Genomic DNA, 24,531 nt, shown 5'->3' with positions numbered 1-24,531 from the left:
AGATCCACAATTTGATCGATGGACGCTTGTACATACGGACTGCCTTGGTTGAAAATGTCAGTTTAGCCTATTACAGCCGCCCCCGGGGAAGGAGATATAAGGAGAGTGCACTTTGGGATACCCAGACACAACCTGAAACAGGTAACATCCCGTCTGGTTCCGGGTTTTTCCTAACACGTGTGAATTCGGTTCATTAAGACAGTGCCAGGATAGCAAAGCAGATTCCTGGAGGAAACCAAACTGAGGATTCCAGCCGCACGAGTCTGCAGGCAGAAGAGAAACAGCGACCCCCAGCGTCGGATTCCTTGAACGACGAGAAACCCGGAGGCCATGCTCCCCAGTCTGGCTCACAGACCTCAGGGTCAGCTGTCGGGGGCGCAGAGATGGACTTGAATCTTTTCATCCCCCTCCCCGCCGCTCTCAACCCTCAGCCCGAGGCACTCCCATACATCGCCTTAACGCACACAGGATCGATGAATGAAACCGGTCCGTTCCAAAGTGATGTTTAAGAGGAAAAAGAAGAGGGGCGCCTGGGTGGCTCAGTCGGTTAAGCATCCGACTTCGGCTCAGGTCACGATCTCAGTCTGTGAGTTTGAGCCCCGCGTCGGGCTCTGTGCTGACAGCTCAGAGCCTGGAGCCTGCTTCAGATTCTGTGTCTCCCTCTCTCTGCCCCTCCCCTGCTCATGCTCTGTCTCTCTCTGTCTCAAAAATAAATAAAAACATTTAAAAAAAAAAAAAAAAGAGGAAAAAGAGGAAATATTTGCCCAAAGCTGGACGCCCGCATCATCACCCTCCGTATCAAACATCACCCATTATAAACATACACAGGATAGCGGGACTGGGTCAGAGCTGTGGGCATCACCTCCTCCCGGCAGGCCCCCGGGATGACTGGGCAGTGCTTCTCCCCAGCCCACTTCGCTTCCCGAGGCTCCTGCCCCCCTGCCCACCACTCTGTCTACTCTGGGTCTCTTCCAGGGAACATGTCACACTACACCTGCCCAGGGTCCTTCTCCAAGCAAAATGCACTTGTCCTGAGCCTCCTTCGAATAAATGACTTCGTAGTTAAACGTCCATACAACTTTGGATGGAGATATTTGTGACCTAAGGACTTCTCATTTCACAGCTGCAACCCTCTAGGCCAACCTTCCAGTAAATGTAAGACTCTGGGCAGTGCTGTTCTCTCCTCGGAAACTCCCAGAAACGACCCCCGCCGATCCTCTCTAACCGGTAAAAAGCTCCGTAAGAACAGAGAGATTTGCGTGCTTGGTCTGTTGCTGTATCTCCAATGTCTAGAACAGTGCCTGGCATCTGGTAGGTGCTCAGTAAACACTTACTGAAAGGCAGGAGGCACGAATGAAGAGTTTGGCTTACGCCAAGACGTGTCTCCTTGCGTCTTCCAGCCGCCGGGCCAAGCCCCGCCCTCTCACGCAACCCAAAGTCCTGTCTCGGGCCCACGACTTCTCTAGATGCCTGGAGGAACCAGACAATGGCTGCAGCTTCTGTGCCTTCACACCATGTGGGAGTCAGGGTCAGCCTCGAGACTAGTGAAGAAATGCCTGGGAGCATGAATGAGCGAGAAAAGAACATTCCGAGAAGCAGCCACCGGCAGCACCCTCTGCTCCAAAGGACACCCTCGAGCCCCTTGATCGCGGGCTTCCCAAGTCTCCCTCGCTCTGGCCTCATGAGCCACCGTCGCGGCCCCCGCTTGCTCCCAGCCAGAGCACCGCCGTGGGACTGAATGAGGAAGACCCTGCCTCGCCAACTCACCTCTTAAAAAACATACACTCTCGGGGCGCCTGGGTGGCTCAGTTGTTTAAGCGTCCGACTCTTGATGTCAGCTCAGGTCACGATCTCACAGTTCATGAGCTTGAGCTCCGCATCAGGCGTGGAGCCTGCTTGGGATTCTGTCTCTCCTTCTCTCTCTGCCCCTCCCCTGCTTGTGCGCACACGGTGTGCGTGCACTCTCTCTCTCTTTCTCCCTCTCTTTCAAAGTACACAAATAAACTAAAAAAAAATTTTTTTTTAATTAAAAAAAAAAAAAAAAACAGAGGTGCCTGGGTGGCTCAGTCAGTTTGGCATCCGACTTCGGCTCAGGGCTTGATCTCGCGGTCCGTGAGTTCCAGCCCCGCGTCAGGCTCTGTGCTGACGGCTCGGAGCCTGGAGCCTGCTTCCGATTCTGTGTCTCCCTCTCTCTCTGCCCCTCCCCCGCTCATGCTCTGTCTCTCTCTGTCTCAAAAATAAATAAACGTTAGAAGTTTTTTTAAAAAAATATACATTCACTTGCCAGATATACATCAATGTCATCCCTTGAGCTAAGCCCCTCTGGGCCACACGTGAATACGAAGCCAATCTCTGCATTGGGTCATTTTCATGCCACTCGCTTCTGGACAACAGCAGCATATGTATGAGGAGCTGAGAAACCACACCCGGGAGCGGAGGAAAAGGAGGCACGACCCCAGAGCCCAGCCACAGCAGGCTAGGAGAAGGGAACACGCGTGACCCCACGTGGAGAGCCAGCTCAGCGCCTACAACGGCGTCAGGAGGCTCCCAGTAAAAACGGTGCTGTTCCCTTACTTCCTCACATCGGCCTGGGCCCATTCCTGCCTTAAATGTGGAACCTCCTTCCGTCTTTGCTTCTCCCGAGCAGGACATTTTCACCCCCTGGCTGCAGACACGTAGTAAGTCAAAGCCAGCAAGTAAAAGACAGCTGGGAGAAAGAGCCTTTACAGAGGGGTTATGGGGTGAATCGCACCCCCCAAAATTCATACTTTGACGTCCCAACCCCCATGTACCTCGCTGGGGCTGTGACCTCACGAGCCAGTACGTGGGGCCCCCAAGAGGCCGACGCGAAGTCAGAATCCTCTGCGCGTCAGCAGGACCCTGACCTGGGGAACAGTTGCCGGTAGACAGAAAGCCTGATATCTTCCCATGTGCGACACCCACGTGGGTCGTTCATGTTGCTCTAACCCCCACCTGTCCCCTATCTCCATCCCCCACCTGCACCTACGGGGCCGGGGAGGGCAGACGCAGGGCCCTGGTGCAAAGACTCCCTCCCTCCCCCCGGCCCACAGCAGACATTGAGAACTGGTCAAGACACTCGCCGGCTGAGAACAGAAACAGACTCAAATCATCCTCAGTCGAGGGCTCCTAGAAGCCACAAAAAAAGTCTATCAGACTTGGCATGATGGTTGAAACCACTTTGGGATTGCCGGACCAGGCAGCGACACTGTGAGGTCAAGGACGGCGCTCTATGGCCCTCTGAATCTCTTGTGGCACCTGCCGTAGCATCGCGTAAACATAAGCACCGAGGCCATGCTTCCTGAGTGGGTATGATGTTGGGTCTGGGCTCAGAAAGGGGGCAACAGAAGTGACAGCCACAGCACTGCTCTCAGATCATCACTAAGTCTGAAAGGGTTTCCTGGGACTTTTCATAACGGTTTAGGGACAGCATCACCCTTGCCATCAACGCTTATCTGTCCAACAATTACCAAGGGAGCACCTGCTATGTGCCAGGCATGGGCTACAGCTTTGGACTGAGTGGTGGGGAGAGGATACCACAGGACGCAGATCCCAAAGAAACTGCAGAAAAGCACCATGAATAATTCACACACACTCCCTGAACTCCACGGGGACTTCTATGACTTTCTAACACTGTCACTCTGACACGCTGGGCATTAAGATGCTCTTAGTTTGAAAGTCCCCCCATCTCCCCTGCCTCCCTTGATGACGGTAATGGCAGGCGTGGGTTTGCAGTCCAAGGTCAATCTTCTCTTTGAACACATTCCCAATCCTGAGTAATTCATTTCCATCAACTAACATTAATCAGCAAGGAGTGAGCTTGGTGCTAAGAAGTCTCACCGGAGGGCTGTGATATTGAAAGGGCCCCGTTTACTTTAGGAAAACCATGACTTTGGAACCTCGGAAGCAACTTCTGCTCCTCGCTGGCTTGGGGAAGACAGCACCTACTGAGCAAAGGAGGAGGGGCCCCACGTGGGGACGGTCCTACCTGTCTTACTTCATCGCAGAACAGTACAAAGACCAGGGCGTAGAGGACCAGCTCGGGGGAGTGTGGCACCGAGTGAAAATCCATGAGCAGCACGTAGGCAAACAGCAGGAGGAAGGCGATGTAGAAGACCACGTTCCAGGCAAAGACCACAAAGGGGGAGGTGAAGAACGCCACGTAGTACCACAGAACCTTCTTGTGCTTGTCGATGGGCTTCTTCCTGGACCAAGAGGTAAGAGCACCGCATCACCGTCCGAAGCATCGCGGCCTGCGGGGGCCTCGGACCCACGGCCGGGGGAAGGGGAGCCAGATCGACCCCGCCAACACTCAGCCCTTGGCATTTCAGGGTTAACAAATCCGAGTTCTGCCTTGGATACTGAAGACGTAACTCTATCTCCAACTGTTTGGAATCAAACCCGGGAAAAGCCAGAGAAGATTCCCAGCCCTACTGTGTAGGGCATGCTGCCTACAGTCCCATCATACATTCCAGGCTTTATAATCCTTTACCTAAGGATTTACCTAAGGATACGTGCACACACACACACACACACACACACTCCCTCTCTCTCTCTCTCTCTCTCTCTCACCTGTCATCATATGTCTCAGTTTCATACCTAAATGATACAAAGCCACAGCCAACCAAGGGTATAATAAACAAACACAGGATAATCTTCCAATTCTTGGTGTCTCGGGAGATCTCTCCATACCACTGCTTGGAAAGAAAATTCTACAAGGAGACAGAGACAGAGGACACGAGTCCTTATTAATGCAGCGAAATGCAGGATGGTTTGTAACCTTTCTTCCCAACCCTCACACCCCCTCAAAAGAAATAACTCTCCAAATCAAGGTCCTATCCTTTTATATTAGTTACCTGGACTCTGAGGGGCTTCGATAAAATGATTCACGAATGTGTTTGATTGTCAACCCTTTCCTGACTTGGGTTCTGTGAGCTTTAACACTTATTTATTTTTGAGAGAGATAGAGAGACACAGAGCGTGAGCGGGGGAGGGGCAGACAGAGAGGGAGACAGAATCTGAAGCAGGTTCCAGGCTCCGAGCGGTCAGCACAGAGCCCGACGCGGGGCTCGAACCCACGAACTGGGAGATCATGATCTGAGCCGAAGCCAGAAACTTAACTGACTGAGCCACCCAGGCGCCCCAAGGTTCTGTGAACTTTAAAATAGAAGTTGTGTGAGTCCAAATTCCCTAAAGCCATGATTTTTAACCACTTCTAATTCTTCTTAAGTTTAAACAAGTGTCCTTCTAGCGCCTTCCTTCCCCCTGATTGCAAATCCACACACCCGTCCAGCGCCACCTGCAGGACCCCCGGGGTTATTTCCGGAGGCGGATAGGTGACAGGAAGGGGGAGACAGTGGACTCGGAGTCGTAATGCATGGATAAGCTTCTCCCAGACTGTGCCAACCCCTGAGAGGTGGGACGGGGGCCCCCCAAGAATGTGGCAATGAGAAACCTCAGGTCGCCTCTGGGAGCCACACCTCACATGAACACAAAAGGGCCAGTGTAGACCGGTCCTCATCAAAGGAACACACAGCTTCAAAAAAGGCCTTTGTTAGTCAGGAGGGGATTGGCGCTGGCTGGGAGGCTCAGGGCCTGTGTGCCCACCAGACCTTCCATCTGAGAGAAGCCGCTTCCCCCGGGGAGCCCGCCATGCTCTGCCGGGCGGCTGCAGCCAGGAGTGTGCCCGGCCCAGGAGGGGCAGCCGCAACAGAGGACGGCCTGCAGCTGCTGGGCGAATACCAGCTGGCTTGTGCCCACAGGGGCCACACCAGGGCAGGCTCCCTGCAGCCCCCACAAGTCCCGCAGGGTTGAGCCCTGTTGATCAAGGCGACAGCGTGCTCCTTAGCGTACCTGTGTCTGCCTCCTTCCCTCACCCCTCTCACCGTCCCCACCACCCCGTGCACTTCCTGGGTTCACCGCCAGAACGAACTACTTGCATTTAAATCCTTGCTTTGGGGCCTCTCCCTCAGGGAGCCGGACAAAGACAGGTCATACCTGTCCAGCCCTCCGCACCCTCGCATTCCTGCCGAGGGGACGAGCACATCCAGCGGCACCGCTAGGTCCCCAGTCACGGGAGGCTCTTCCCTAGCTCAGCCTCCACGGCCACCAGCAAATTCGGACCCCAGGCAGCAGCCTGCACACAGGAAGCCAGCTCCCTGGGCCCACGTGTCTGGCAGCGAGATTTCTCGCGAACATTAATGGATCGGCCTCTGGTTGAAACCCCTGGGACTGGAAAACTTGGAACAAGAGCAAGAGGCAGCCTCCCCCAGGCCCAAAGCTCTGGGGGCACCAGCAAGGTGAGGCCTGAGGTCAAAGGCGGGTGAGCTGAGCACGGCCCCACCTCCGCATCCAGCCCCGCCTCCAGCCCATCCTGCCCCCAGGGCTGGCCTCACTCTCCCCCCCCCCCCCCCCCCCCCCCCCCGTTGTGGTGCAGACCCTCAAACAGCAATAAATAGCAAGACTCTTCCTTTGTGCCTTCCTGGTCACCGATGACTGTCGCCGTTTACTCTGGCTTAGCTGTAGCCGCCTGCGGGTTTGGGGTTGTTTTTCCCACAAACGCTTTGCTAACTTTGCTAATCATCGGTTGCACGGTGTAATGGAAAGTCCACCTGACGGACAATCAACACGGATTCAAGCCTCAGCTCTGCTACTTCTGGCCGTGCAACCGGGAGAATGTTCCAGAACCTTTTCTGAGCTGTTGCGTCCCTATCAGCAGAATGGGATGACCTCCACCTCCGCACGTGCTGTGAAGGCAAAACGTGGTCACGCGCATCATGTGTATGACACGTAAGGGTGAGCCCGCCCACGTCTCCCCTGCCCCCCCCTTCACACCCAGGCCCCTCCAACTGGGATTGTGGGTGGGGGAAAAACCTCCCCTCGGCGACCGGAGACGCCAAGTGCAAACGGCCGGTGGAAGTCGGTGCAGAAAACCTCTAGTTAGGCCTCACCCAGTTCGAGCTGGTTCCTCTAAGTGCCGCTCCTACCAAGAATAACTGTAACAGCATCCGCCGAAATAAAGGGCCGGCACCTGTCACATCCCGCCTCCCCAACCCTCACGGCAACCTTCCTTTACAGAGGAGGAAACTGAGGCTCAGAGGGCTCGCGTGCTTTGACCCATCACCACGCACATAATTAGGGATCCGGTGGGTGGAGACCCAGGCGCGGGATCTGGGGACCCAGCCCTCCTCCGTTATGGTGCAGCGCCGCCCAGCGCTTGGCGGAAAGTCAAAGAACGTTCTCTCTCCTGCACTGTCTCTGGAAGCAGGGGTCTCTACCCACGTCTATGTGCTGCCACCTCCTGGAGCGTCACTCAACTTCCCCTGCCGGCTTCTCCATGGGAGGCGATGGTTTTGTTTTAACGCCGCGCGCGGACAGCACCTGGCGTAAAAGGCCCACCTCCAGCCTCCAGCGGCGGCGACGTTGGGCGACGGCGCGCCGTTTACCTGGACGCCAGGCTGGGCGATGAAGTGCTGGTCCGTCGCCTCCACCGCCAGCTCCAGGCAGTTGCTGCCGCCCCAGGCTTCACAGGAGTACACCAGCAGCTGCTCGGCCAGGTCCTCGTCGCTGCTGTAGCACTCCGTGAACAGCTCTGCGGGGACAGTGTCGCCAGAGGGAGGGGGGCTGCGCGCGGGGCCGGCGGAGGCGCACACAGCTCCCGCCCCGCCCCCCACACCCCAGCCTTGACTTTGCGCGGAGCCTGGTTCCCAGCAGGCTTCCGGAACGCCAGCGCAAGGCACCACATCGTCTCCCACCCAACAGAGGGGCTCTCGAGGCACACCAGGCCCAGCGCCGCCCTTGACGCGGCAGGTGTCCGCAAGCGCCCCCTGAACCGAGCGGCGCTGAACAGGCAGCCCCCCGCCTTGGGTGGGGCTCAGCAGAGGGGCTGCGGACCCTCTGCTTCCTCTTCACCTACGCCCCCATCCCGTTTACCTCCTGGGCCTCCTTGGTGACGGCTCTTCGCAGACAGGGCCCCGTGCCAAACCACGACGACCACGACAAAAACCATGAGAAAGTGGAAGAAACACTGACCTACCGCATCAAAGCCGTTCTTACACGTTGAGACCCAACCAGAGAACCCGGGGAATAAATCCGTGCGGGGAATTTTTCAAAAGTCAAAACCCTAGGATCCCTCCTCTGAAGTCTATCAGAAATAAACAGACTCTCCTCGCAATTTTAATGTATTAAAAGAAAGCATCGGACACCCTTCGGCCAACACAGAGAAGCCAAAGTCACGAGCGTCTGTTCGTTACCTAAGACAACGGACAAACGTGTGCGTTTTGCGACGGGCCACATGGCCAACTGAAAACCCTCAAGTGAAACGGGAAGAAAAACCAAGCAGGTCCAAACTGTCTGTCGGTGGGAGGCAATTGTTCTGGGTCGCTCACGTTCCTGCATGGTCTGGACCTTCTTTTTTTTTTTTTTTTTTTTTTTTTTAATGTTTATTTATTTTTGAGAGAGAGAGACAGACATGAGCTGGGAAGGGGCAGGGAGAGAGGGAGACACAGAATCCAAAGCAGGCTCCAGGCTTTACGCTGTCAGCACAGAGCCTAACACGGGGCTTGAACTCATGGACTGTGAGATTCTGACCTGAGCCGAAGTCAGACACTTAACCGACTGAGCCCCCAGGTGCCCTAGTCTGGATCTTCTCAGCAAAAAGCACTGCTTTGTTCAAGAATGACCGAACAGCAGACAGAAGACAGGCATTCCAGAAGGGCAATGCTTAGCAATGCCTCTCTGTTCCAGGTAATGAACAGTCGCACCCTGGAGGGGAGCATGGGAAGGTCACCCACAGCCCCAGTAGAAGCCCCAACTCTCCTAAACTTTGGGGAGCTGCACCATAGGCAACAGCAGCCCGTAATCATGTCACTCCAGGGGAATGAAGGCACGAGGAACCGACCCAAGATTCTGGTCTGGCTGCTGCCTTGGCAATTAGCAAAAAACCATCTGTGTCCCTGACCCAGGGGTTTGGGGTCTTATCTGTAGGTTGCAGGCAGGCTAACTTGATAACCTGCAAGTCGAATAAAAATCTCAGATCTGTCACAGTGTCTCAACAGCATCCAAAAAGACTCCTCCCCGGCCCCCCAATTCCCTGCGGTGCTGAGTTTCTTAGACTTGGCCTGGGCGCGGCCCTGGCGGTTGTGGGAGGAGACAGCCCACATTTCCTGCATCCAACCTTGGACAAGTCAGTAAGTGCCAGGGCCAAAAGGACTATGGCTTCGGCCACAGCACGCGCACCCCTGACCGTGTGGTCTGCAGCCCCTAAATCAGGCCAGATAAGGGAGCCTGGACATGCCGTTGACCTCTGCCACCCGTGGGTGCTACAGGCACGTGCGTGCCTCCTGCCACACGGACGCCCGCCATGGTGCCCCGCTCCCGGAGACTCACCAACTGCACGGGTCTCGTACTCATTGGCCAGCTCCTCGGACTCCCCTGCCGCATTGATGTCATTCTTCACCTTGGCCAGAGTCTTCAGAAGCTTGCTGGCTCCCAGGGCTGCCAGAGTGCAGCCCCTGGTCTTTCAGAGGGGCGGGTAATGTTAGTTAGTTCCTTATCCCTTCAAGTGGTCAAGTCAACATTAACGTCAGACAAGGACAAACTCATGGCAAAAGCAGGAAATGGCAAAATCTGAACGGTTCATGATGATTCAAAGTCAAATTTGCAATATACACAAAACACTGTCGACCCTGAAGGCACTCCCAGTCTTGAATGTGGAATTGGCATCTAAAAAGAAAATATCAAGCTAAATGCCAAGAGAAACTGACGGCCTAAGGCCCAACGGCCCGGCCGCCACACTGCGTGTAGCAGCTGAAAGGGAAGAGGGGACTGAGCATGCGGGAGAGCTGACGATGGGGTTAGTAAGCCTTGCAGAGTTAACATCCATCTTCGTGCTCCAATAACGGAGAACGTCTCTTCTCCGCAATTGAACACAAGCCGTTACGTGCTAAACCACAAGGACAAATCTCAGCAAGCTTCCCAAAGCAGAATTTACACAAGCCCTCCTTCCTATCCCTGATGCCATAAAGGCAGAAATTAATTTTTCAAACTAAACTTAAAAACTGCATCCACTTGGAAAACAATCCCGCACCTGCACACACGGGAGAAGCGAGAGCCTCCTGGGTTGCCCACCCAGCACAGCTACCTTGCAGGAAGGTACCTCCCCTCCCAAACATCCCTCCGTCGCCACGGAAACAGAGGCACAACCATGTTCACCCGATGTAAGACATTCCGTCGTGTTGATGACGTTTCAGATTAGGCGTGTGAGTTTCGAGGTCAGAACGACCACAGCAAAGCATGCATTTGGAGTAAATTTGGCAGGGGGCCCAGACATTTACCTGCTCCCAAATGACCTTGGAAAGTTCCTTCTTGTTCTGAAGAATGGCCCAGATGAAGAGTGCTTGCAGGGGGTGTCGAGTTATAGGAGACACGTCCTGGGAGGAGATAGAACATGTGGTCAGCACACAAATGGGAGATCCCTTTAGTAGATACGCCGGTGTAAGAATGGAAGCAGGTACCGGGAGGCCCCAGGGGAGAACCCCACGTTTGGAGGGCTCTGTATGTTAGTATATGAATCCAGTGTAACAGCACAGAGGTGCGATTTTCATCACGGCGACTCACCGGGTAGGACGATCTGACAGTCTCTTACCTATCATCAAAGACGGAGTATGACTAGACAGAAAAGCACAAAGGGCAGGAGTATGTCTGACAGCAATGTAAAAACTGAACAGCTTCTGACAGCCTGAAGCATTCCTTCCCATCACAGAAATCCGTTTCTTATCTACAAGAGTCGCTCGAACTAAAATCTAACTTTCCCACAGTTTAAGTTCAATTATTATGACATAAAACCACGCTTCTGTCTTTGGAGTGTTATTCAAACTTCCAATTCCTAACACATTCACCAGCTCCTCTCCAGAATTCCGGATCTCTCAATGGAAACTTTTCAGATGGAAAATAACTAACCATCTATAACTTCCCTACGGGTTTAACCAAGATCCAAAATGCTTCAGGCAGGATTACGGATATCGCAGAGGGTTTTAACATAAATAGTGTCAAAAAGAAGCTTTCTTTCTTTTTTTAAATGTTTTTAAGTGTATTTATTTATTTTGAGAGCATGAGTGGGGCAGGGGAAGAGAGAGAGGGAGAGAGAGAGAGAATCCCACGCAGGTTCCAGGCTGCCAGCACAGAACCCGACTCGGGGCTTGAACTCATGAAACCGTGAGATCGCGACCTGAGCAAAACCAAGAGTCAGACATTTAACCGACTGAGCCGCCCAGGCCCCCCAAACAAGCTTTCTGAACACTTCTGATTCCTTCAAACACCTAGCTCATTTAGATTTTTGCAATGCACATGTATATACATACACAATTCATAGAATTATAGGAGATAATGACTTCGTTTGAGTTTCCCCAGAAGCAATCAAGAATTTGAGATGAGTAGTCAATCTGAGAAGTGATCCCAGGGAAACCCATAGGAGAGTGAGGAATAAGATCGGAAAAGAAAGAACGAATGAGAAGGGTGTGTTATCAACAAGTTGTCACTGCAGGTAACTAGAGATTACTACCACTAGGGAGTCCTGGGAGCCAGTGTAGAACACATGACTCAGAATTAGCTCCTCCAGGGGTGCCTTGCGGCTCAGTCGGTTAAGCATCCGACTCTTGATTTCAGCTCGGGTCATGATCTCACAGTACATGAGATTGAGCCCCACACGAGTCTCTGCGCTGACAGCTTGAAGCTTGCTTGGGACTCTCTCTCCCTCTTTCTCTGTCTCTTTGCCCCTCCTGTGCTCCCTCTGTCCCTCTCAAAATAAAAATAAATAAACATTGAAAAAAAAAAAAGAATTAGCTCCTCCAAATGGGGAGGGAGCTGGGATATTTATACACCAACCGCTGGCAGTCACGGGGCCCCAAGCAAACCTATGGCAAAGAGTAGCAGGTGCTGACAGTTGGAAACAGAGCCTGCCTGTGGTCAAGAAGAGAGAGGCCTGAGAGAATTCAGGTGCATCGACAACAGCCTCCCAGATGAAAACCTGGATTATCCCTTTGGAAATAATCACTGCCTCTTCTGTCTACACACGAACACCTGGCAGTCCCTCACATGGGCAATCCATCATGCCCAAGAGGCTGAGACATGAACAGGGGCCATTCACCTTTCCCTCTTCCTTGTTAGACGCCTTCAGACAGTATGTGTGCCACACCAAGCTTTGCAGTTAAGAAAAACCGTGACAGTAATTTGAAACATAGCACAGAGCTTAAAGCAAGATATCAGACGACCCAGCAGGTAGACTCATGATCTTAAGGAAAGGCAGTAGCAAAAATTAACCACGCCAACATGTTAGCTACTTTATGGCGTCAAGGGGAGACGTGGGAGAGGGGGAGGTTGAGATATTTTTCGAAGGAAGACGCAAAAGCGGACAACCGCCCTGGTACATACGTGAAGCTCTATGTCTATCTCGTCCCTGCTATTTCTGTCTTCCTTCCGGAAGCCTCTTCGGAAGTTAGCTACCAGTTTCCAGACAAACGTGAGGAGGGCGTCATTATAGGAATTCTTGGCAATCTGCAGGTTCCGATACACAAGGGTGCTGAAGTGGTTGGAGAAGAGCTCGGTGAGGACGTCGTTGGTGAGAAACTTCCGCAGGTTCAAACCATTCTCCAGGAAGAGGCGGACGAACTTGGGTCTGTCCTTTATGAGAGCCGTAAACATGACCTCTTGAAGGTCAGCAGACTACGGAGAAAGCAGAGCAAGGACTCAGACCCCGAGGCCACTGAGGGAAACACGAAGCGTTTTCTTTCTCAACCACATCACATTTCCAGCCACCAAGTAACAGTACCTTCAACTTGTTTTTAATCCTGTTTGGGGGAATACGTTTTATCTTTTCAGCTCTAATACAACATTGGATTATAGCCCAAACAGACGGGGAAGCGACGAGGTGGAATATTGGGCTTGGATGTGGGTGTGCAGGTGGTTTGGCCTCTTGCTATGGCGGAGTAGAGATGACCGTGTCGGTCAGGAATTTATTGCGGTGCCTGGCACAGCAGAAGTCCTCCGAGGCAGTGTGGTTCACACCGTTTCTCTGAAGTCTACACTAGACATTGATTGTGAGCCAACCACCGGCACCTTGGAACCCTCCCGTTGCCCAGCAAACCACACATGACCAGGCCAATGGCTGTGGGACACTTGACAAGTACACCTGGTCATTATTTACCTTTACCCCCACTCTCTGGGCCCTCTGATAAACCTATCCTATGGGAGCTTAGGGAGACTCTTATTAAAGATAATTCATGTTTACGTCAGACCCAAACCAGTGGATGACAGGCCACTGTAGCATCCGGATATGTTCCGCCTGTCCTCCAGAATAGATCCTACAATGTGATTCTGTTGCCAACGTGACAGTTTAGAAGGCTCTTAAAAACCCACACACTTCCGGGGTGCTTGGGCGGCTGAGTCGGCTGAGCATCTGACTTTGGCTCGGGTCATGATGTCATGGTTTCTGGGCTCAAGCCCCGCATCGGGTGCTGCACTGATAGTGTGGATAGTGTGGAGCCTGCTTGGGATTCTCTCTCTCTCTCCCTCTCTCACTGCCCCTCCTCCACTCCTGCTGTCTGTCTCTCTCTCTCTCTCAAAATAAATAAGTAAATATTAAAAAAAAAAAACATATCCACACATTTCCAGCACTAAAATCCACATTTAGAAGTGAAAACCAGAAAGCCTGACAACACGGAGAACCATCAGCCAGAGCCAAGTGACAGCTGCTCCCGGGGACCTGGAGACTCCAGTCCCCAACGTCCCGGCCACTCCTCATTACTGTTCGCCCAGCCCACTTCCCTCATGATGCTTTTCTGACCCCAGTTTGGGGGAATATCTTCTGCCAAGGGCGGCATTAACCGTTTCTGTTTCTGTCTCATGTTGGGCCTCTGGGGATCACATGTTGCCTGGAGATAGACCTGCCAAGTGGCCCCTGAGTCCCCACGCTGTGGCTCCAGGTGGGATAAGAAGGGGAAGGGAGGCCTGCCCCGGGCCAGCACGAGACAGCTACACCTTCTCCTCTGTCCTCAAGTCACGTGTTCCTTTGCCCAGCACCTCCCATATCCTTCCAATCATTGCCTTTCCCTCGGTCACACGCTTGATAGGACAGGGTCCCCAGACTTCAGTCAGAGTCACCTTCTGAAAACACAGGTGGCTAGAGACCATCTTAGAATGTCTGCTTTAGCAAGTCGACATGGAGCCTGACAAGCTGTGTCGCTAACTACCAAGTCCCCAGGTTATGCCCACGCTGCCACTGGTCCGGGGACCACACTTTGAGAACCGCTGGAATACGAGGAAAGAGAAAAGCTTTGCAGTCAGACACGTCTTTGTTTCCAAATCCTGTCTCTACCATTCCATTACCTAGATGGGTCACCTAGAACAAGGCCGTGTCTCCGAGCCTCAGTTCACTCTTCTGTACAATAGGTGTTTACAGGGATGAAACCAGCTAACACAGGTCAAGATCTTTACAGGGGTGTGTGGGTGGCTCAGTCGGTTAAACGTCCAACTTCAGCTCAGGTCATGATCTCTTGGTTTGTGGGTTCGAGCCCTGCATCAGGCTCTGTGCTGACAGCTCAGAACGTGGGGCCTGTTTCGGATTCTATGTCCTCCTCTCTCTGCCCCTCCCTGGCTCATTCTCTCTCTCTCTTTCTCGGTCTCTCAAAAATAAATAAGCATTGAAAAAAATTTTTAAATGTATATATGTCTTTTCAGAGACTTGAGGGCAGAGCAGGCCCTCCAAAACCCATCAGTAACTCTTGATCCTGTGGTACCCATGGAGGCCTGGATTATTAACCAGCAAAATGAGATCGTCCCTGCGATGGGTTGGTGTGAGGGACAAATAAACAAACACCACGAGACTGCTTTGTGCGCTGTAAAAGGTTACACCAACATTACCATTATGCCAAAGGCTTTTGCTTATTTTTAAACAGATTCTTAGGTAGTGTTTAATACGTGCCACCGTTCTAAGTGCTTCAGAAACATCATCCGATTTAATTGCCGGAAGAATCCAATGAGGTAGACGCTATCATTATCACCTCCGTTGACGGATGAGCGGTGGGTGCTGTGCTGGTAAATGTCTGCCAATCGCATCTCTGCGGGGGAAGTAGGCGCTCATTTGTGGTCGTTTTCAATTCCTGTGGTGTCAATGCTCCCACTGTGCCTGATTTCCAGGCACCAGTGTGATCTCACTGAACACAAAATTGGGAGCAGGGAGAAGAAGCACATCACTGTCTCGAATTTCCAGCATGAAGAGACGGCAGACGTGATCAACCTCCAGAGCACAGATGATAGAAATGCAGTCAAATAATGCTCAAGTGATGAGTCTTGATTATTTATTGCCTTTGGGTTTTTTTTTAAGTTTTTTTTTTTTTAACATTTATTCATTTTTGAGAGACAGAGAGAGGCAGAGCATGAGCGGGGGAGGGGCGGAGAGAGAGAGGGAGACACGGAATCCGAAGCGGGTTCCGGGCTCTGAGCCATCAGCACAGAGCCCGACGCAGGGCTCGAACCCACGAACCCACGAGATCACGACCTGAGCCGAAGTTGGACGCCCAACCGACGGAGCCACCCAGGCGCCCCTTATTGCCTGTTTTTAATTAAAAAACATTTAATTCTGAGTTTATGCAATTTTTAATAATGACTGTACTTAACAAGTGACGCAAATGACACAAAATGTCTAAAACTTTAGCGGTCAGTTCTTCCAAGTCAGCATCAGCTGACGCCAACGCACCACCTGTGGGGAAACTGAGGCACAGAGAGGTCAAGCGATTTGCAGAGTTAAGTCACACAGCTGGGCTGCCTCTAGGGTCCATTCTCATAACCACTATGCCCTTCACCCTTAACTATCTTTAGTGAGTCCATAAAATTGAACGTACCATCCGCTATATGCCTAAGCTTATGTTTATTTGCACCGTCTGACCTTACACCAATAGAACATTTCACACACAGGGATTAGTTTACAAATCACCTAACTAGATCTGCTTATAATTCTACCTTCTCTCAACTTATTAAAGCCTTGCATCATGCAATAGGGCTCATTATGCTGCAAAGACCAAACACAAGTGAATGTGTGCCGAAGGAATGAATAATTTAAAAACCCATAAGCCATTACTTCATTTGCATCACATTATGAAAACTGATAACGTGTTAATATAATATAGATCACGTCTTTGTCTTCGATTATACAACAAGGCCTTAAAAACGTTTTCTGAGCCTGACTGCGCACGATGAACGTTAAGAAATACACAAACCTTCCCCGCCACGCGTACGCGTATACGATTCAGTGAATTCTCACTGCCCACCAACTGATGACTTGGTCAATCCAGAGGAGCCAAAAGCAAAGTAGCACACGGCCTTGCAGACCCAAGGGGGACTTGGGTCTACCAAACAGAGCTCCTAAGGCTGATTTAACTTGAGTAGGCCACCAGAGGACACTGCTAAAAGAAACGCAGTCCTACAACTCTGATCAAATTACCAGTGAGAAGAATCAGTCCACTGGGGGGAAAAAAAAATACCGTTTTTAACAGACATACCACTTCCATATTGGAGGTGCTTGTCTGGCTGGGAGTCCGGAGTCCCTCGCTCCTAAGACATTCACTGCGGGTCTTCAAACAAGCTGTTCTATTTTTCCCATACGCATCTCACCGCTGACAAGTCTCTTACCAGAGACTGGGCTGGGCAGTTGGGACACGGTGCAAAGTGAGTACTGTTTTCTCCATTTTTAGTCGAGCTCCTTCTGATAAACCCCTTCCAATCATCTTGCACATAGTGTCCCCGTACGTCTCCCGGTCTGCGCCTAGGGCGGTGTCTGTCCCACCACACCCAACTGGAGAAGCACATCTCGCATCATGACCGCAGGCTGGAAACTCTGAATGGCGGTAGTGGTTTGATAACTTTCCTACAGTAAGTGCTTCCATTTTTAGTATCTCTCAACAACCATCCTACTAAGTCAACGGGGTTGTCCAAAACCACAGATGAGGGAAGTAAAGGTTGGCACCGAAGTGGAACAGTGCTTTATGAGATTTGGTATTGAAGACCTTGTCTGAATTGGCCCGACCTGACACTGGGATAACCCGGAAGGGCTTCTGTTACCTCCCATCGGCGGTCATTGGTGAAAATCTCATCACTGGCTAGGTCCAGCTGGTTCCATTCCAGAAGAAGCTTCAGCTGCCCATTCCAGTTATCCTTGTCTTGTTCATTGGTGCTAAAGGCTGTAGGAGGACAGGGAAGGAAATCGACACGCCAGAAAAAAGAGAGTCAGAATTGGCCATGCAGCCAATTATCAGAGCCATTTATAAAGGAGATTCTAAAGCATGTTCTCTTAGAATCTGACACTCAGAATTGTCATTTCTTAGCCACATTCTCTATGGTACTCACTCTTGTCCATATTCTGTATGTCCTAAGGTATATAATGAAGATCAGTTCAAATGTTAATATCTTTCCATTTCATATCCTAACAGTGTAACTATGCTATGCTGATGTTTTCCACAGATTCAGACTCCATAAATGTTACATTTCAAGGACCCTGTCTGACTTAAATTATATCTAAATCTATGAAATAATGAGCCATAGTATAACAACGTTCTCATGGTCTTTTCCAGAGCTAATATATTCTGTATCTATGTATCTCTACAAATATAATCCCATGTTAATAAATACACTGAAACAGCCAATTTTCTGGCAAACACAGCAAGAATAATGCTAATAAATGGCTAATGCTTAAATCACACTTCCTAGTGCCTTACCCTACTCTGCATACCTCACATCTCTTACTCAGCTGGCTCAACTCTACATGGTCTTGGCCAACAATTGCTTTACTGTGGGTAATACCACCTTGATGGAATTCTAAGATGGCAAAGATCACGGATGAGAATTTTAAAACAGGTTCATCCGTAAGCTTCAGGAGGTGTGTAAATTCCTGAAACTGGATGCAAATTTTCTCATATGTGTGAAGTGTGTGTGCATCTGAGTACACAGGGAGCCCTAGGACAAAGCCCCACAGCTTTTATCAACTCCTGAGACCCAGATGAAAATTTTAACCCACGGTCGCAGACAGCTCTTTGGAGAGTGCTGGGATCATATTCGACCGGTATTTTAACGACATAAAAATTCTTGTTCTATTAAATACAGTCAACCAAGGAGATTTAACGCAGCAGGCCAATAATAGTCATTCTAGCTTCCGATCTATGATAACCAAACTTAAGTGCAAGATTATATTTCAATAAAGCTGTTTGAAGAAATAAGCACAGGCCATTAGAAGCCGCAGGAAGCAACACAAAGCTGAAACTTGAGACGCTACCTTTACTCACCTTTGTACAAAGCATAGGAAATAGCGTTGCTCACAATTTCATCCCCAGCTTCTTCCATTTTAATAACTGTTAACAGGTGAGAACTTTCGAGAATTTCTTTGAGCTGGCAAGATTTAAAGAGCACTGTCATCAGGCAACTGCTTTCAGACATAAGGAGCACATAAGCTTCTCTCTTTTGGTGAAGACCCTTTTATTCCATTTTTTTTTTAAACACCACATAGAGGGCGTTCCCAATCTCCTTCCCTCCCTTTAGGGCATCTGTACCCGTAGCGTCTAACCTCTGAACTGGAATAATGAGCCCTTAACCACGACGAGAACAGAGCACTGGTTGTACAAGGGCACACATGTGAAAGAGCCCCCAGCAAAGAGCTGAGACTCAAGGGACTAGGGGTGAGTGTGTGTGTGTGTGTGTGTGTGTGTGTGTGTGTGTACACGCACAAGCGTGTGCATGTCACAAAGCCTGGCACGCGGTAGGCACTCAATTGTTGAATGAGGAAATAAATGAGGAAAGAGCGACAGAAGCCACAGAAACCAAGGCGCCTGGGCGGCTCAGTCACTTCAGCATCCAACTCTTGATTTGTGCTCAGGTCATGATCTCACGGTCCATGAGCTGGAGCCCAATGTCGGGCTCTGAGCTGATAGCGTGGAACCTGCTTGGGATTCTCTCTCTCTCTCTGCCCCTCCCCTGCTCGCTCTCTCTCTCTCTCTCTCTCTCTCACACTCTCTCTCTCAAAATAAATAAATAAACCTTAAAAAAAAAGTTTTTTAAGCCACAGAAACCAAGTGCAGTCATAAGGCCTTCACCCACGGGAAGCTAAAGTCCAATGTGCACAACAGCCAAGAAGACTTGGTGACTGGAGAAAGAGATAAGGAATTTGCTGTTATCCTTTGTGATTTTTCTGTCATGTTTTATGTTAAAACCCGATCCCAGGGCTTCAGGCGCTGGGGAGCTTGGCCGGAGCTTAATGAGGCAGAGCTCCCCCAGCGGAGGAAGCCGGTTGGGTTTACTGAGCTCTGGGCTGGGGATGGGGGCCCAGCAACGTCTGGAAATGACGATGTGGCGCACCAGAGTGTCAGGTGGACCGGGGGAGGGGGGTCTCGGGCCAGGTCGGGAGGATGAAAGCTGTGTGGCAGGCAGGGCCTCGGATTTGGACGTTAGGGGGTGACTGTTCAGCCCGCGGTCTCCTGGGAAGGCCGTGCTGGGGGTTCAGAGGCTCAGATCAAGGGGTGACCAGGAAATAAAGGAAAACTGCCTGACACATCCAGGGTGGGCAGCCCGACGGACAGGCTGGGAGGGGGTGGGGTGAAGGGAAGGGCCCTCTCGCCACACAGGCAGTCCTTGCTCAGAAGGAAAGGGTCCAGCTAGAAATCACAGGTGGAAGGGGTCCAGGTCCCACGATTCTGGGGGCACAAGTTGAGGGGGAGACATCTTTTCTTTCAAAAGGAAAAGGAAGAAGGAATACGTGAATATGGATACGGAGCAAACTGACGGGGCCCAGGGACAGCTGCAGGGAATCTTAACTGGGCCCCTCCCCGACACCTCCCTCTTACCTCCTCCCGTCCTGTCCCCCCACTGCAGCCAGTGTGCACTTTCCTGAACACAACCCATCACAATTCGACCTTTCAGGGACTTCCCATTGCACTTGAACAAGGCCCAAAGTTTGAAACGGTGTTCAAGAAGCTGCCTGGCTTGGTCCCTGGTAAACTTTCCAGCTTCCACCCTCGTTGCCATATTATAGGTCCTTGGGGTAGGCCGTGCTTGCCCTGCACCTCAGGACCTTTGCACATGCTGTTCTAGCCGTTCCAATCCCAGTCCTCACCCCGCTAACTACCTAGCCTTCAGATCACAGCTTCCATATCACCTCCTCTGAGAAGCCTTCCCCTTTCATACCAGGCCAGGCTCCCTTGGCGCGTGCCCTTACAAATCCACGTAACCTTTCTTAAGAACACCCATTTCAGTTCAACCTTATACATTGTAATCACTCAACCTAAACTTTTTTCCAATTTCTGTTCTCTCCATGCGGACAAGGGCTCTTCCTGCTGGGTATCCTGTTCTTCCTGAAGTGCCTATTCCAGAACCTGGCATCTGGTATACATTCAATAAATATCAACTGCATAAATGCGTAGATGAGTTTGAAATAAATGAATGAATGGTATCTAGACTGCTTGATAGATTGGGATACTATGGAGAGTCAACTTCTCGAGAAGGTGAGGAGTGGGCACAGGGGGATAACTCTGGTTGAACTGGTAGAAGGAGAAAGCACGATCGTAGCGAAGAGGTGCCCTGGGTCTCCAGGAAAGGTCAGGAAACCATGAGTGCAGATTTGGGGGTTGGCTGTCCACAAGATCAGTGAGGTCACCCCCAAGTAGCCTGGGGTGTTGCTCAACTAATATCTGACTGGATGTATGCATTCATTAATCGATAATTCCACTCTTGACCGTGGTCTTTTGGGAAACCTGTACCAATTGCAAAACTTTATATAAGTGCATAATTAAAATGCCAGACTAATTTTGTATTATTGACGGATGTCTTCTGACATGATTATAACTATGATAGATCATTAGCATATTAGATATGAATACGAATGAGGTATGAATCCCAGACAGGATAAGTGAAATGTGTCTGATTTTTAGCCTGTTTCAGATTTCCAGTAACAGATTTTCTTAAAGCAGAAATCAAAATCCTTTGTCAAGAGTGGGGGACCTGTTAGATGGCCTCTGTTCTTTGGCCATGATGTGGCTCGGACTCCAGAAGAAAAGTTGCATGAGGAGTAGAAGGAAAGTCACTGGAGAGGACCCAGGGCCATCGCTGGTGGGAAGCTAAGAGTTGTCGATTCCTTCCTCTGTGGGTATCCTTGACCCAACCACTGAATTTCTTCCTTCCACCCAGGGAAAGCACCTTGAGTACAGCGCTCAACATACAATGTCGCCGTTGATATGCATACTCTGGGATTGCTCTGCTGAGATGTTTGGAATCAACTCAGACCATTTAGGTTTCAACAGGTGGACAATCAAAAATGTACCACCACTCGGGGAGGGAGGCCTCCTTTTCCTTACCCGTGTATTTGTATGCAGAGCAAGCTCTATCCAAATTAGGCCCTGTGATACTCTCTACCCCTTCACTTACTCCTACTCAGGTTGAGAGAGTGACATATCTGATTGGTGACTTTCGCCTTGCCTGGCCAGCCCTTTCCTGCGTCTCCACTGGGATCTGCTCCTAGCAGAGTGCCCGTGCTCTTGTCTGCCCTCAGCCACACACCTAGCCCAGGAGACACAGAAGCTATCCAGGGCCACCTCCATCTAGGTGGGCTCATCTGGCTCTTTCCGGGGCTCAGCACAAGAAAGCCCGTTATGACTGCACCCCAAGCCACATCTGTCAACCTTGCCTTCATCATCAATGAAGCTGATAAAATTTAACGTCTATCCACCCGATTCTTGTGTCTGTCTCTTAACTGGACTTGGGCCAAGATACAAGAAAATCCCAGCACAAACTTTTATAGAAAACCACCAGCTTTACCTTGTTAAAAAAAATTGGGGAAAAGCAATAATTCAAGTAGGAATATCATACAAGAATTTGTGGGTCAGGATGCCATTCCACACCAACACCGACTCTGGAAGAAGATGCATCTGTGTTTTCAGTTCTGGATTCCAGGTAATAAGGCTTAATACGGAAAGGACTTGCTTCCTGATTATTTCAGCTAAGTGCCCACTCATATGAAATTAAAGAAGACCAGTAGGGTCCCACTGTGTGTTAACTTACCACAGAGTACCAAACAGCCTAGAAGCCTGGGTTTTTTCTCATTATTTACAAGGCTTTGGTTTGTCTAGGCTTACCTTAAATAATGGCAGAGGCTACCATGAACAAGATTATCTGCACTATTCTAGGATTTCAGCTTGCCGTGTTCGGTATTTTGAGATGCTTTCACAACTAACTACTGTTGAAATGCCAATCTAGTTAAGGAATATTTTTTATACTAAATCCAACCTTGAACTCTCATGACAAAATGGGCTCTATGACTAAAATCACCCGCTCATTGCCTATAGCCTGTTTTTTTATCCCTTTATGGATAAATTCCCAAGTGGTAGCCTGTGCTCCTAAAACTATCTAAACATCGAACGCCATTCTGGAATGAGTTGAGGTGAATTCACCCACTAATATTAACGTGAGCTTTCTCATGAACTGAGCGATCAAGAAAATGGAAGCCAATTCCGGTCAACAGCAGTCATGAAACAGACGGAAAAGTGAGGAGGCATGGCATTATGTTAAAATACTTTTATAGGCTTAGTGATAAGAAGTGTAATAGATATTCTGGTAAGTACCTTTCTTACATGATCTGATAAGAAGGGCGAGAGATTCTGAATGGAATCACAGGCCAATTAATTTAGAAAGGCAATCATTTCATAGTAACAACTCCTCCAGTGAATTTCTAAAACATCATTGCCTGGGATTTCTTGCCTCCCCTCCACTGATACACACAAAATTCGGAAGCTAAACATGTGGTGAAGTCAGGGCGTAAAAGGATTACCAGCTTTGCAAACAGACTTGACTTTGAACCCCATATGCTACCCTTACCAGGTACAGAGACTTGGAAGTCATCTAACCTACGCGAGCTTCAATTTCCAGCGAGAAACCTGGTTTGGGCCAGAGTATCACTTCAGTGTCACTGAGAATAGATAAAATAATGCAGCTCTAGCGGAGTCGGGCATGTAAGGCTTCCTCCCTCCCCAAGAACTTAGCTGCCTTCTTCTCGGCACCTGGAAGTCCCCCTAAAGCTCACCCATTTGATCCAACTCTCGGTCTCTTCCTCAGGCAGCCGGGACACCGTGCGGGGTAAGAAGCGCACCAACTTCTCCTTGACCACGGATGACGTCAGCACATCCTCCACCTCCACCAGGCTCGCGATCACGTCCGCAATCTGCCCTGAGCCTTCCACCACCACACAGGGGATTTTACTCTTGATGGAGGTGTTGATGGCCTGGGAGAGGGGAGACAGAGTCGGCCAGAAGAAAGACACACTGATGGCCAACACAACGCACTCGGGACCAAGGTGGTCGACCAGACACCTTGACACATCTCTGCACATTTTCCTCTGTTTTTTTTCTGGTTTTTTTTTTTTTTTTTTTTTTGAGAGACAGAGACAGAGCGCAAGGCATGGATGGGTAGAGGGAGAAGGAGACACAGAATCCAAAGCAGGCTCCAGGCTCTGAGCTGGCAGCCCAGAGCCCAACGTGGAGCTACAACCCACAAACTGTGAGACCATGACCTGAGCCAAAGTCGGACGCTTAACTGGCCAAGCCACCCAGGCGCCCCTCCTTTGGGGTTTTATTTCAATCAGAAGCAAACCAAATGTTTGCAACTGTTTATGAATGAGAAATGTGGGCCAGGTGTATTACACCCTGTGCTAATACCAAGTCTCATAATAAGGACACGTGTGACGAGCTTAAGTTCTCCATAATAAGTGCTTTAAAATATCTCTACCTACAAAATTGATCATTTCAACTCCTGACATCATAGGTTTGCATGACAACTTCTAAAACGGTATTCAATATTATCACTGACAGCTTATGTGGCATAGGTTAAAAATATTCATACTCATGAAGTATGAAAATACCTTCAAGCAGCTACATATTTTCTATTATGTTGACACCTATTTCCCTTAGAATTCCCAAATCATTTTCCTTGCCCCTTTTACAAAAAGAGAATAAAATTAAATTTGTTTCTTATATAAATATGCACCACGCTTTTATTTCCACAGAGGCTGGCAGAGGGGAATCGTTCTTCAGAGTCTTAATTCACTTGATGGCAAGATAAAGTGATATATATGCCCAGAAGAAACTTTGAGTCCCCAACCTTTAGGAGACACTGAATGCCTTCATGGAGAACATGTCACCCATGGAGCATGTGGTGCCTCACTGGGGCAGACACCAGGGTGTTCCCAGCTCTGCACCCCACTACCTGCCCTGCGGGCAAGTATCTGCATGCTGGGGCCGGAGTGGGGTGATCAGACAGGGAGCTGTCCCTCCTCTCTCTTGTCCCCTGTTCTGGGCACGGTTACTGGCTGCACAGGTGCTCGGGGAAAATGCCATGGAACTGTAGTGGCCCTCTGGAAATCAGAATTTCAAATCTAAAATTTGAGAGAGAGATAACAAACATAACCATCTTTCAATTACTTTCTCTTCCTCT

At 50.2% G+C, this 24,531-nt stretch overlaps 1 protein-coding gene across 1 annotated transcript in view; it reads right to left on the bottom strand.

The window, feature by feature from the left end:
- The window catches only part of TRPM8 (transient receptor potential cation channel subfamily M member 8), a 96,558-nt gene that overhangs the window by 34,912 nt on the left and 37,115 nt on the right, over positions 1–24,531 (bottom strand). Inside the window, exons 9-17 of the mRNA XM_086719993.1 lie at positions 23,126–23,323; positions 18,348–18,450; positions 17,131–17,249; positions 12,448–12,738; positions 10,353–10,448; positions 9,406–9,535; positions 7,464–7,609; positions 4,618–4,730; positions 4,007–4,223 (exon numbers count right to left, since the gene is read on the bottom strand). Of these exons, the coding sequence (XP_086576119.1) occupies positions 4,007–4,223; positions 4,618–4,730; positions 7,464–7,609; positions 9,406–9,535; positions 10,353–10,448; positions 12,448–12,738; positions 17,131–17,249; positions 18,348–18,450; positions 23,126–23,323 (1,413 nt within the window). The remainder of the gene's footprint in view (positions 1–4,006; positions 4,224–4,617; positions 4,731–7,463; positions 7,610–9,405; positions 9,536–10,352; positions 10,449–12,447; positions 12,739–17,130; positions 17,250–18,347; positions 18,451–23,125; positions 23,324–24,531) is intronic.

This window comes from Puma concolor, chromosome C1, assembly GCF_028749965.1.
Source record: "Puma concolor isolate L17-30 chromosome C1, mPumCon1.1.hap2, whole genome shotgun sequence".
Lineage (NCBI taxonomy): Eukaryota > Metazoa > Chordata > Mammalia > Carnivora > Felidae > Puma > Puma concolor.
The sequence above is the reverse complement of the archived record's forward strand: the minus strand, read 5'-3'. Positions and strand labels throughout refer to the sequence as shown.